General features: G+C 50.1%; 1 protein-coding gene across 1 annotated transcript in view; it reads right to left on the reverse strand.

Moving 5' to 3' along the window:
- CHAT (choline O-acetyltransferase) overlaps nt 1-12,513 on the reverse strand; it is a 50,124-nt gene that overhangs the window by 4,666 nt on the left and 32,945 nt on the right. Inside the window, exons 9-13 of the mRNA XM_059052498.1 lie at nt 9,403-9,503; nt 8,402-8,530; nt 5,682-5,804; nt 2,589-2,730; nt 2,372-2,434 (exon numbers count right to left, since the gene is read on the reverse strand). Of these exons, the coding sequence (XP_058908481.1) occupies nt 2,372-2,434; nt 2,589-2,730; nt 5,682-5,804; nt 8,402-8,530; nt 9,403-9,503 (558 nt within the window). The remainder of the gene's footprint in view (nt 1-2,371; nt 2,435-2,588; nt 2,731-5,681; nt 5,805-8,401; nt 8,531-9,402; nt 9,504-12,513) is intronic.

Below are 12,513 nucleotides of genomic sequence, written 5' to 3' on the forward strand. Positions count from 1 at the left end.
ACAGCTGAGTCCTGTAGTGTATTAGGATTCAATTTCCTTTCTTATTCAGTTTTTTGTTTTCCCTAGAAATGACAATTTGTAAATAATTAAATTATGATTTTCCCACTTGCTTACCTTTCTATGTATCTGTAACTAATTGATTCCTAAACCCTTAGCTGGAAGTGTAAAACTTCCCTTAATACATTAAAACGTATCCGATAATTTATCAATTTAATTTCTCCTTTCACTTCTTGCTTCTCTGTGGACCCTCTGTTCTCTGGGTCTGCTGAACAGCTGTCAACTTGGCATCTCCCTTTACTCTCATCCTCTTTCTTGTGTTGAATCTTCTGGTGTTTGAGCTTATTATGACTTTCCTTTTTGTGCTTTATTCTCTTACATTAGTGGTCTATATCCTCCAATAGTTTTACAAGAAAGAGAGCTTAATAAGTAAAAATTTTAAGACCTCATCTGTATAAAATGTCTTTATTCTAGCTTCAAATCTGATAGTTTAGCTGAGTATAGAATATGCATTAAAAATCATTTTCTCTCAGAATTTGAAGGCATTGTTTCAGTATCTTCCACCTTCCAGTGATGTTAAGTCCAATTATGTTTTTATTCCTGATCTTTGTATTTGATTTTTTTTTATCTCAGACTTTTTTTTCATACCAAGGAAATTGGACAACACTAAGGTCAAAGGAGGAACTGAGGGGCTAACTGCTTCTCATATAGATCATCAGCGAATCCTCTTCTTTTCAGCCCCACATTCACTCCTACTTTTGGTGGAGCCTCCAACTCCTGAGCCGTTCTGAGGTTCTTCAGTGCACTTCACTGGGCTCCTGGTTCTCCCTCACTGTTTGCTTGGGTTTCAGCTTCCTCTGGTCTGCTAAGTCAGATGCCATCTGTTCTGCTTTCCAGCTGTGAAACTTTGTTGTCATCTCCTTTCCCATTCTTTTTGCTCTAGTGTATTTATGGCTTAAAAAAACCCCTTTGCTGATGTTTTTGAGGGTTTTCGAGGGAGTGACAGTAAACCCTTGTGTTCAGTTCACCATGTTTGATCAGAAGTTTGTGTCTTCCTCTTCAACACCCCCTGCCCCTACTCTACGTCAGTCCTTTTACCAGCTCTCCTTAAACATTATGTAGGTCCCTAATTCTGTCTCTTGGCAGACCACCCCATGCTCCAACCAGTCCTTCTACCTGGTCACCAGGGTAAGCTTTGTGACAGGGAAATCCAGCATCATGAGCTTTCCTGCTTTTCTGTCCTCTGCAAGCTGCACATATGGAACTACTTGCTTTTCCTCCAATATGTCTTATTCTCTCAAGACTCTTTGCCTTTGCACATGCTGTTCCCTCTGGGGCCATCCTTCCCTTCTATACCCACCTGACAAGCACTTCTTCATGCTTCAAGTCTCATATTAAGCACCACTTCCTCTGAAAAGTCTTCCTGGCTTTCCCAAGCAGAAGAAGGAGCTTGCTCCTCCATGTTCTCTGCTACTTCCTGAAGCATGTAAGGCCTCTTCTCCCAACTACACGGTGCACTCCCCAAGCATAGGGCTTCATTTTTTATTTCCTAGTACCCAGGGCCTTGCCTGGCATAAAGCGGGAAAACAAAGGCTACCCACTGAACACATGACAGCGAGCTTGATTTTCCCCAAACAGAACAAACACTTAATTATTCCGATGAATCGGGGACCTAGCAACTGAATTACAGAAAAGCCTACATTGGCTAGTTCTAAAACCCAGATGTGTGTTGTGCTTGCTTTCAAGTATATAGAGTGAAATCAGTCAACTCCTTTTCATAAATTATATGATCCTTCAAAGACTGTATCAGAATGATTTGCAATTAATACATTGATCACCAGCCCAAGTCGTAGCTTATTCTCTGTATGCAAATGATGGCTTTGCAGTGCTAGAAAATATATTATTTCCCTAAACTAGGTAAACATTTCCCTTACAATTTCGATTTCACCATTAACTTTCCGCAAATATATTTTTTAAATTCACAGGCAGTATAAATAAATACATGGAGAATAAGAAGATAAAACCAGTCCTGAGTGGGAATAAATAGCTCCTCACCTGAGATTGTGCCAAGTGTGCAAACCACCACACATCTGACTCTCTTGTATAAACTGTAAAGTGCTATACATGCTGGTGCTATTATTATTGTTGTTGTTGTTGTTTCAGAGACCATTCATTGTATTCTTGTAAAATCCGTGTAAAAATCAGGAGTGGTGTGTTACCCAGGTTCTAAAAATAAGGAAGAGGAGGCTCTGAGAGGTGAGGTGCCCTCACCAAGTCGCTGTGCAGGTGGTGGCCCGGCTGTCACCCAGAGCCCATGCCGAGGCCCCAGCTCTGGGCACAGCCCACAGTTCTGAGCTGAGGCGAGGTCACTCACCATGACTGTGTACTCAGTCTGGGCTCGGATGGCATCCTTCAGGAGCAGTAGCTTCTCTGAATCCTGTAAACGGACCAGAGACACAGTGCATGGGGCTTTAAGAGGCTGCTCAGTGGCAGACAAGCTAAAGGAGCTGGTTGTCTCGGGGCCGAGAGGACAGGCGGTCCACAGCTGCCTCACTGGTCCCCCTGAGACTCCTCGGGCCAGCAGGACTTACCGGCACGGTGGCCATGTGGTCAGTGATGGTTTTCACAAAACGCAGCGCCTCCAGAGTGGCTGATCGAATGTTGTCCACCCGTCCCTCACGGAACCGACGGATGGACGCGCTCTCGTAGGTGGGCACGAGTCTCCTGTGGAGCCTGCACGGGATGAAGAAGGAACGGCAGACGGTGATGCCTTCTCAGGGAGTCATAAACGCTGAAATCGCCTCGGCTGCCCTTACTTTTACAATCCTGCCTTTGCTCTGCACAGTATTTCATTTTAACGCTAATAGAATTCTGGAGGAGATTCCCCAAAGATGAATGTCGGGGAGCCTCGGATACGAAGAGCTGAGCACACTTTCCTGCGTGGGTGATATTGTGTAGATATAAAATAAGGAAGATGTGACTGGTAGTTTTTTTAAAGTCCCAATCTGGTGGGAAACCTAGAGTTTTCTGCGAGATCCAATTAGTGTTTGATTAATAGCACAACATGGACTAATTCATCATTCGCACTCTTGAGGGAATCCTGTTTTATTTAAAAACAATTCAAGCATGACCTATGGATCGAGGCAGGGAGGGGGTCTTAGTGGCCGTGGGTGTCAGCTGCTGCAGAGGCTCACTGTCCAGGGGCAGCAGGGCTTCCAAACAGACCCATGGGCACAAGGGCTGTGCCTCTCTTCCCTCAGATCTGTGACCAGAAGAGCAGTGGCCGCTGTCCCCACCAGCCAGAGCAAGTCTCTTCCCCTTGCACACCAGGCTGGCACACGCCCTTCTCACCAGTCAGGAAAGTTGTTGGTGTTGGGGTCAGGGAGGGGAAAGACAGAGAACTCAGAGAGGGGCAGTGACACCCCAAAGTCACACAGCAAGTTGGGGCCCTGTATCTTGGCCTTCTCGGGGCATGTCTCTCCCACCCTGGGTGAGCTCCAGGAGGAGGGAGGGCCGAGTCCGATTTGGCATGGCACTGTACGGCTTGCCAAGCAAATGGCACTTTCTGTACACTTATGTCTCACTTCCCCAAAACTCAGGCAGGGAGCTCATTTCCTGTATCTCTCTAGCCCCTGGGGGCAAATGCCATGCCGAGCACAAAAGTAGACACCATCACTGGCTGGTCGCTGATCAACCCCAATTTAGGTAGCTTCCAGGTTTCTGCTGAATCTAGGAGCAGGTTAAAAAATATCTTTTTTGCTACAGCTGAAACTCTGAAGAATGCATTCCATGGGCAGCAGGTTGTATTTTGCCTATTCAGTGAGCCCGGGAGCCTCTGGCCACATCTATTCCTGGCCATGTCCAGTGACAGCAAAGATCCCTGGAGGGTGGAGTTGGGAGGCTCTATGCAGTGTCCACCAGCCCCTCTGGGCTTTGGATCTGAAGCTCTGAAGTGCTTGCCGGGGGGGTACCAGTGCAGCAGTGTCCCCAGTTGTGGCACCAGCAGGACACTGACCTCGTGGCCCATTTTAGCCACATACCATCTGAGTATCAGAACGGCATTGATTGCAGTTCCAGAGGCCAGGTCCTGCCGGCGAGGTGTCCATGTCCTGGTGATGAGTACAGTGCTCGTGTGGGGTGATGTCAGCCTGACAGATGACAGAGTGGCTGCACTCCCTTCCCCATGAGTCACAGCCCCTTGCGTGGGACACTGGGCTCTGGGACGCCGCCTGCTCATTAGTGACACCTCCTTGCCCCGGCTTTCTCCAAGGTTGCTTTATGCCTCCCCTGGTTGCAAGCCGAAAGCAGGTTCTGGTGGGGGCATAGTGCTATTTACTGCCCGTGCCTGTTTATGAGCTATAGCTTCTGGAACGCTGAAACCAACAGGGGCCAGCCCTGTCTTGAGGAAGATCTATTCTGCATTTTACTTTTCGCCTCCTATAAAAGACCAGTTAGGCTCCCAACCCTGCCTTCAACCCTTACCTCTCTACACGGCATCCCTTCCCCAACACACAGCTACCATTAAGGAGATTTTTCTAAACCACACACCTCACTGTGCCACCCTGGGCTAAAACTCCTGCAGTGTCTTCTCATGTCTGTGACAGTCCCTGATGCCTACTCTGTCCCAGGCGTGCAAGATACCCAGAACATCGTGCCTGGGGGAGACAGTCTAGAAAACAAAGTCAGCAAATCAATGAACAAGGGAGTCCACGTGAATAACGACTGCCATGAAGGAAAAAGAGCACAATGTGCTGTGACAGGGAACTGGGTGGCAAGGAGCCCCGAGGTGGCCTGTGAGGCCTGACACCTGGGCTGAGACCTGAGCGGTGGGAAGGAGCTGGTATGTGAAGAGGAGTGGTGACAGGTGGGTGGGCAGAGCCAGAGCCAGAGCAAAGATCTGGAGGCAGAAGAGAGCTTGGGGGCAGGGCCCCAGGGAAGGCTGGTTCACAGGGAGCCTTTCAGGGAGCTGGACGTTGTTCTAAGCGTGAAGGGAAACATGGTAGTTGATAAAGACTGATTTGCATATTTCAAAGTTCATGCTTCATGAAGATAGGATTATAGGGGACAAGAGTGGAAGCAGAGACCCCCCGGGGGCATGCTACAGTTGACCAAGCATTAGGTGACGGTGGCTTGGGAGGGGCCGATGGCAGTGGAGGTGAAAGGAAGAGAATGGAGGGTAGACATTTGGAGGAGAATTGACATGGGGATGAAGGGAATGAGAGACAGAGACAAATCAAGCCCCAGATCTTTGACTTGACTCCCTTGCCGGGGTGGGTAGGGTGGGGATGCTATTGCCGTTTCCTTATCAAGGCCAGGAAATGTGGAGAGGAACAGGTCACAATTATACAGGGACTCAGGTGGGCTGGGTGAGATCAGGAGGAGAAGCAGCCTCCCTACCTGACGTCCTCATCACCTGCCTGGCTCTTGTGAGTTCTGCGTTCCTTCCCTGTGAGCTCTGTGCCCCTGGGCCATCGCTCGCCAGCTTCTTGACTGCAATATCCTTCTTTTCATTTCTGAGGTTGGACTCACACTTTGAAACCCAGTTAGGTGACACCTCCTTCCATGCAGCCTGCCCTAATCATATCCCCATCCTCTAGGCCCACAGAAAGTCATCTCTCCCTCCAAGATGCTTCTAGACTCTAGAGTAGCTTGTCAGTCAGCCCACCTTGGCAGGCTGTACTTACCTATAGAAGGCCAGCTGGAGGGCCACCTGAATAAAGGCATCGGGGCTGCATTTCTGCTGCTTGATGAATGTTTTCCCATAGTCATCAAATTTATAAACGGTGAAGTCGAGATTCTTTACTATTCTGTGGAAGAAAAAGAAAAGATGCATTCATTGCATGCAAAAGAGAATGCACTCACCACAGGGCCTAACGAAGTTTCTCAATCCTGGTCTACGTCCCAGCACGCTAGATATCCAGTGCACTGTCAGAGACAGGCCTTGACGTTTGGAAGTGGCAGAAGGCATGCCAAGCAGGGTGACTCTGAGTTAAAGGTGAGGCTTGGCTGGGTAGTGGCCCTGATCTGGGGGTAGGGGAGGTGGGCCTGGCTGCAGGGAAGGACACGAAAGCACGAGGGACATTTGCATGGGCAGGGAGAACACTGCCCACAAACAAAGTCCTAAAACTTCATTGCCCACAGAAGAAGGCCCGAAAGAGGGCATGTGTTCGATCTGTTTGGGAAGTCCAGCATCCCTATGGACTCTTTAGGCATCCCGGCCATCCTGCCAGACCTGCAAATCCCCTATGTCCAGGGAAAAGGCCGTTTCTCTGATGGCTGCAAGCAGCATCTCCTCACTGAGACTCATCCTGTTGTGCTATGGAAGAAAGGCCTGGAGCCTGGCCGCTGGCCACGGTCACCACAGCAAGAGCTGCTCATCTGGGCTTTGCTGGTGACTGAAAACCCATTTTACCCAGAAAGTGCTGCTGAGCCTCCCCTGACACGCGTAGGTCTTTGCTGCTCACGAATCATTGTCAGAGCGGCAGGAAGAGTCCCTGAGTCCACACTGAGACCTTTCAGCGCTGGTCTCCCCCCACGCCCACCCTCACATATTGACCAGTCTTCTCCTTCAAAATGAGTCTGGGGTCTGGGCTGACTGCTGCCTGAAGCGACATCCAGCAAGGTCCTCGCCACCCGCCCACCAGCCGCGGTTGTGTGTGCGCGCGCGCAGAGCCCTACGTGGGCAGCCCTGACCCCCCTCCCACACTCCCTCAGGATTTGCTGTTCCCTGCCTGCCTTGCCTTGAATTATTCCTCCAGCCATGTGAGCTCTGTTCTCGGTGGGCCATGCCAGGCTCCGGGGACCCATCAGGACTCGGAGACGGCCCAGTGCTCACAGGAACTCACTGCTCAGTCGGGCCTGTTGACCCACCATCCCCCAACAGGCTCAGCTTACAGTCACCACAGACACCTGGGAACCTCTTGTCCAAGCCCTGGCCATCAGACCCTACCTGCCTTCCATGGCAGCTCAAGACCCCCCTCAGCTCCTCCTGCTTCCCCACCCACAGGCCTCTCTTGGCTTTTCTGGTCCTCCAGAGAGGGAAACTGGGGGTCTCGGGACCACATGACGCCTGCTTGAATCCCTGAAAGTAAACGGGCTCCTTCCTCGGCCCAGGGCTCACCAGCCCACCAGTTCACTCTCCTAGCAGCCTGTGTGTCCCAAGAACAGCCCCGTAGGGTTGAGATACGAGCACCGCTTTACAGATGAACACCTGAGGCCTCTCCTCCTCCCCGTGGAAAGCCATTCAACCTCCCCAGCAGCTCACTGTGGACTCATCCTCCCCATCCCTCGGCCTCTGAGCCCGGCCACGTTCTGTCCTGCTCACCTGTGCTATTCCCACAGTCTCCTCACTGGCTCCCCGAAACCCCAGGCACAAAATCTTCCAGGGGCTCCTCACTGCCTACAGGACAGCTTCCGGTCCCCATAACATAAGGACATGAAGCTCTTCACAATGTGACCCCGACTTCCCTTTATTGCCCCAACTCTGGCCATTCTCTCACTCGCTGGCCTCCAAACCAGCCTGATCTCTTATGAACATATCTCTCGCTCAGCTGCTGGTACCACGAACTCCTAGTCATCCTTCAAGGCCCAACTCTGTAAAACCCTCCCTCAGCATCCTGGCAGAACCCAGCTCCCATGTCCTCTGTGTGTTCAGGTTCGAATAGCTCTCTCTGGTTTTGGCGCTTGTTGCATCTGACATTTTTGTGTTGGGGGTCCACTTCCTCCACTAAAGTATGGAGGGCAGGCCCCGTGGCACATTGATCTCTGTGTCCCCGGAGCCCTACCAGAGGCCTGGCACACACCAGAGCTCTACATGTGTTTGATGAATGAATGAATGAATCAATGTACTCATGCTCACTTATTGAATGAGGAAATGAACAACCAAAGTCCAGATCTAGTTGCCAGCCCGTGGCTCCCAGCACACCTTGCCACGGTCAGCGAGGGCTCACATCCATCCCTGGCCCTCCTGCCTAGGTCCCGTTAGGGCCAGCATGGCCCTTGGGAAAAAAAGGCCCTTTGTCAAGTTGCAGTGTAAATTCAAGCAAATTGAAATAGCTTGGATTCAAGTGACCTATTCAAACCAGTTGTTTATGACTCCCCCGAAAGCAGAGGATGATTTCCCCGCCTTGACTCTGCTCAGTCAGGTGAAACCTGCGGAAAAAAATAGCTCCACTTTTGCATTTTATGGAAATGATGGATACTTCAGCAAGGTTATTTCCCCAAGAGTTATAACTCCCCTTCTGTTTGACTACATTTCCATGAGGGGGTGGGCGGAGGCAGGTGAGAAGAGGCAGAGGGGCTGGGGTCTTTGGAAGCTTCCAGGGTTCCTTGGCAGCTGGTGGGTCAGGGGCATTGTAGGGTGACCCCTGGAGCATCACTCCCAAAGACCTGGGACTCTCCTTACTGTTGAAGTTTTTCTGCCGAGGAGGCTAAGAGGCCTTGAATTTCCGGGGAACATTTCCACCTCAGTCTCCTGGGTGCTGGGAGCTCGCTGACCGAGTCGGCTCGGACCATTTTCTTGCTGGTCTTCACCCTGCAGGACAAAGAGGTGACCTCCTGTGGCTCGCAAGCGGGGGGGCTGCGGGCAGCTTGTTTCTTTGTGCTGCAGTCATCTTAGCTGTTGGAGTTTGATTTGCCCCCCACACCATGAAACAGATGGACTGAAGCTCAGAGAGGCCACCTAAATCAGTGAGTGGCAGAGCTAGAATTCCATCCGGTTCCACCTGACTCCAAAGCCCAGTATTTCTTTTCACGTTTTCCATTTGACCACGCTACACCACTAACTCTTAAAAAACACTCGGGGACAAATGGAACAAGCAAATTGTGTTGTTCTGTTTACGAGGTTTTCAGTGATCCTGAAGAGTTCCTAAATCATGGAAGAACTTATAGATTCAGGGAGAAGATCCTAGAAGGATAGAATGAGCAAAATTGTGAGTGGAGGAAGGAACCCGGTGTGTTTAAGGGACACAAAAGTACTCAGTCTGTCCAGGATGGGAGTTGGAGAGAGAGACCCAGCCCAAGGGAAAGGAAAGAGGTGCAGCTCAGAGACCTCCCCTCTGTGCTGGGTCAACAGCAGGCCCAGCCCTGACTCTGGACAAGCAAGACATCGACCTGGACTTCCCTGGACCAAAGCATATGTTCCTTTAAAGCTGAGAATTCTTGGCCAAGCCTTGCCCTAACTGCCCCTAACCTGTCGTTCAGTCTGCCCCGTCTGTCCATGACCGATAAAGCATATGATGCCTTGTTTAGGTTGGTTTTCAAAGTCCTCTTTTGCTAAGACACTTTCCACACTAGCGTGGCCCCCCGGCGGCCGCCCACATTTTTCTTGGCCTAGCTTGGCGGCTGCTTGGCAGTCTGGCTTTGCCTCCTCTGGCTGCTCGGGAGGGGCCCTGCTCCCAGACTCACATGTGCTTGAGCAGATGCTCCGTGCACTGCACCAGGACGATGCCGTCGAAAGGGGAGTGTTCGCAGACCACGCCACAGGTGCCGTCTCGTCCCACCACAAACTGCAATAGGAAAGAGAAGTGAGTGGACCTCTGGGACAGTCAATATTTCAAACCAGCCCCTTGGCCCCAGGTCAGGAACCCCGCATTCTCCCTCTGCCCCTACCTCTCAGGGGGAAACTCTCCTCTAGGGACCCCAAAGCACATCATTTCCTGAAAAGAACGCTGCATGCAATTGCCATAGCCTGAGAGTATGGGAGCCTCAAGACAGCTCTAAACGGTGTATCCTCCTTCCCAGAAATGCCCCAGGCAGTGAAGGTGGAGCCCAAAGCTCCCTGGCTCAAGTAGCCCAGCGATTCCTAAGAGCTCACGCGGGGGCTGTACACACTCTCCTCAGGTCCTGGGCAAGCTCCTTAGGCTCCTGTTAGCCTTGTTTCCCTTTCATGGTGCACATCAGGGCCACCATCCTGGTCTGCTTTGTGTGATTATGTGTCTGATGGACCCTGTGTGTTTGGCCACCACTGATATTATTCCCAAGATCGCCCCATCGTAGGTGCTTAATAATTTTGTTAAATGAGTAATGAAAGATAATGATCCATTTTGGATGGTGTGCAGATTCCTAGGGAGAAATAAAATATCCCTTGATGGGAGTGAAAGAAAGGTGTACGGAGGATGCCCCATTAACTGCTGCCTGGGCTTCAAGTCAGGGACCCTGATTCCAGTTCTGTGGTTGCCGCCTGCCAGCTGGGAGAGCTTTGACAAGACATTTCAACTCTCTGGCTTCAGTTTGCTCTCATTTAAAATGGATCCAATAAGGCCCAGTTCACCAGATTGATGTGAGGATTAGAGAGAAGGCATCCGAAAGGCCCACGGGAACGGTGAAGATGACTTATGATTTTTATGACTATACGAAGGCTGGATTTAGTTGACTTGGAAAAGGGACATACTCAGTGTGTACAGAAGGACTAGGAGAAAATAATGAGAAGAATGAGATCTGATTCTTTTTTTTTTTTTTTTGCGGTACGCGGTCCTCTTACTGTTGTGGCCTCTCCCGTTGCGGAGCACAGGCTCAGCAGCCATGGCTCACGGGCCCAGCCGCTCTGCGGCATGTGGGATCTTCCCGGACCGGGGCACGAACCCGTGTGCCCTGCATCGGCAGGCGGACTCTCAACCACTGCGCCACCAGGGAAGCCCAAGAGATCTGATTCTTAAAAGCATAACCTGAATAAAGTGGGGCTGCCTTGAGGTCCACCTCAGCACAGCATCACACTCAAGAGGTACTAGCCTGTCATCCATAAGCAAACAAACCAACAAGCAAACAAATAAACAAGCTACTGAAGTCTTTATGAGACCATCCAGGGAACTGTGGCACAGCACACCTCTGAGCTGTCTCCCTGTTTCCTCCAATCTCATAGCTGCCCGAATCTTTTCTCCCATTCTTCAAGCAAACACACTTCCCGCAGAGTTTCTCTCAAGATTCACCCCTTGCAGGCTCTTTTCTCTCTCTCTTTGTGTCCCCTGCCTTTCTGTCCTGAGTCTCGCTCTTGAACTTTTCAGTTCACGTTCATGGAGCCTGTTTGGCTTTTCCAGCTCCCCTGATAATCTGTCCTGCCTGCAAAAAGAGCCCAGAGGTGGGCATGGTCATCCATGTGAGGCAGGAGGGGAGGGCTGTGCCCACTCACACATTCGTGCTTTTCTGTCCCTGTCACTAAAAGAAAGGGGGGAAAATGGTACCTTTTAAAAACCACTACCAAGGTTTACTATGTTTCAGGTCCTGTGCATCCATTATATCATTTCAATCCCACAGCTGCTCCATGAAAGATTACAAGCCATTAGCACCACTGGTGGAGGCTAAATAGCCAGCGCAGCAGGGAGAGAACTCAGCAGAAATAGAAGAATCAATATGCAAACCGATAAAAAGGATAACCTGCAGAATGTAGGGGACAGAGAGGGAGAAAAACGAGAGGCGGCCTAGAAATGCTTACCAGTGTGAGTGATGCTAAATCAAAACATACAGATGGTTGCGTGCTACTTAATATGGTCATTGTGAAAGTGCAGGGGCTTTACAAATAAGATTAGATACAGGATTGGCGTGCTGGGGTAAGAGAATGGGGGATGGGAATGAATGGCCCAATCTTCATCCTCATCTGTGTGAGTATTTTTCTCCAGGCGAAAGTGAATGTCTTATTTCTGGGCTGATGTCACGTGAATGAAAACTATATGAACAGGGACTTCCCTGTTGGTGCAGTGGTTAAGAATCTGCCTGCCAATGTAGGGGACACGGGTTTGAGCCCCGGTCCGGGAAGATCCCACATGCCGTGGAGCAACTAAGCCCATGCGCCACAACTATAGAGCCTGAGTTCTAGAGCCCACGAGCCACAACTACTGATCCCACGTGCCACAACTACTGAACCCGTGTGCCTAGAGCCCGTGCTCCACAACAAGTGAAGCCACCGCAATGAGAAGCCTGTACACCGCAACCAAGAGTAGCCCCTGCTTGCCGCAACTAGAGAAAGCCCGCATGCAGCAACGAAGCCCCAACATAGCCAAAAATAAAAATAAATTTTATAAGTATATATATGAATGGTTTTGTTTTGTGTTATGACTTTTCTTCTGTGGAGATGCTGGGCTACCCTACTCCTCAGGGATGAAGGGAGGTGTATCGAAATGGCCAGGCCAGGGTGACGGAAATTCAGAAAAGCTGACATCTTCAGGCATCAGACATGATTCTTTTTTTTTTAAATTGGAGTATAGTTGCTTTACAATATTGTGTTAGTTCCTGCTGTACAGAGAAGTGAATCAGCTACATGTATACCGATAGCCCCTCTTTTTTGGATTTCCTTCCTGTTTAGGTCACCACAGAGCACTGAGTAGAGTTTCCTGTGCTGTACAGTAGGTTCTCATTAGTTATCTGTTTTGTACATAGTAGTGTATATATGTCAATCCCAATCTCCCAATTCACCCCACCCTCCCTTTCCCTCCCTTGGTGTCCATATGTTTGTTCTCTACGTCTGGGTCTCCATTTCTGCTTTGCAGATAGGTTCATGTGTACCATTTTTCTAGATTCCACATA

The sequence above is a fragment of the Kogia breviceps genome, chromosome 2 (assembly GCF_026419965.1).
Source record: "Kogia breviceps isolate mKogBre1 chromosome 2, mKogBre1 haplotype 1, whole genome shotgun sequence".
In the NCBI taxonomy this organism is placed as follows: Eukaryota; Metazoa; Chordata; class Mammalia; order Artiodactyla; family Physeteridae; genus Kogia; species Kogia breviceps.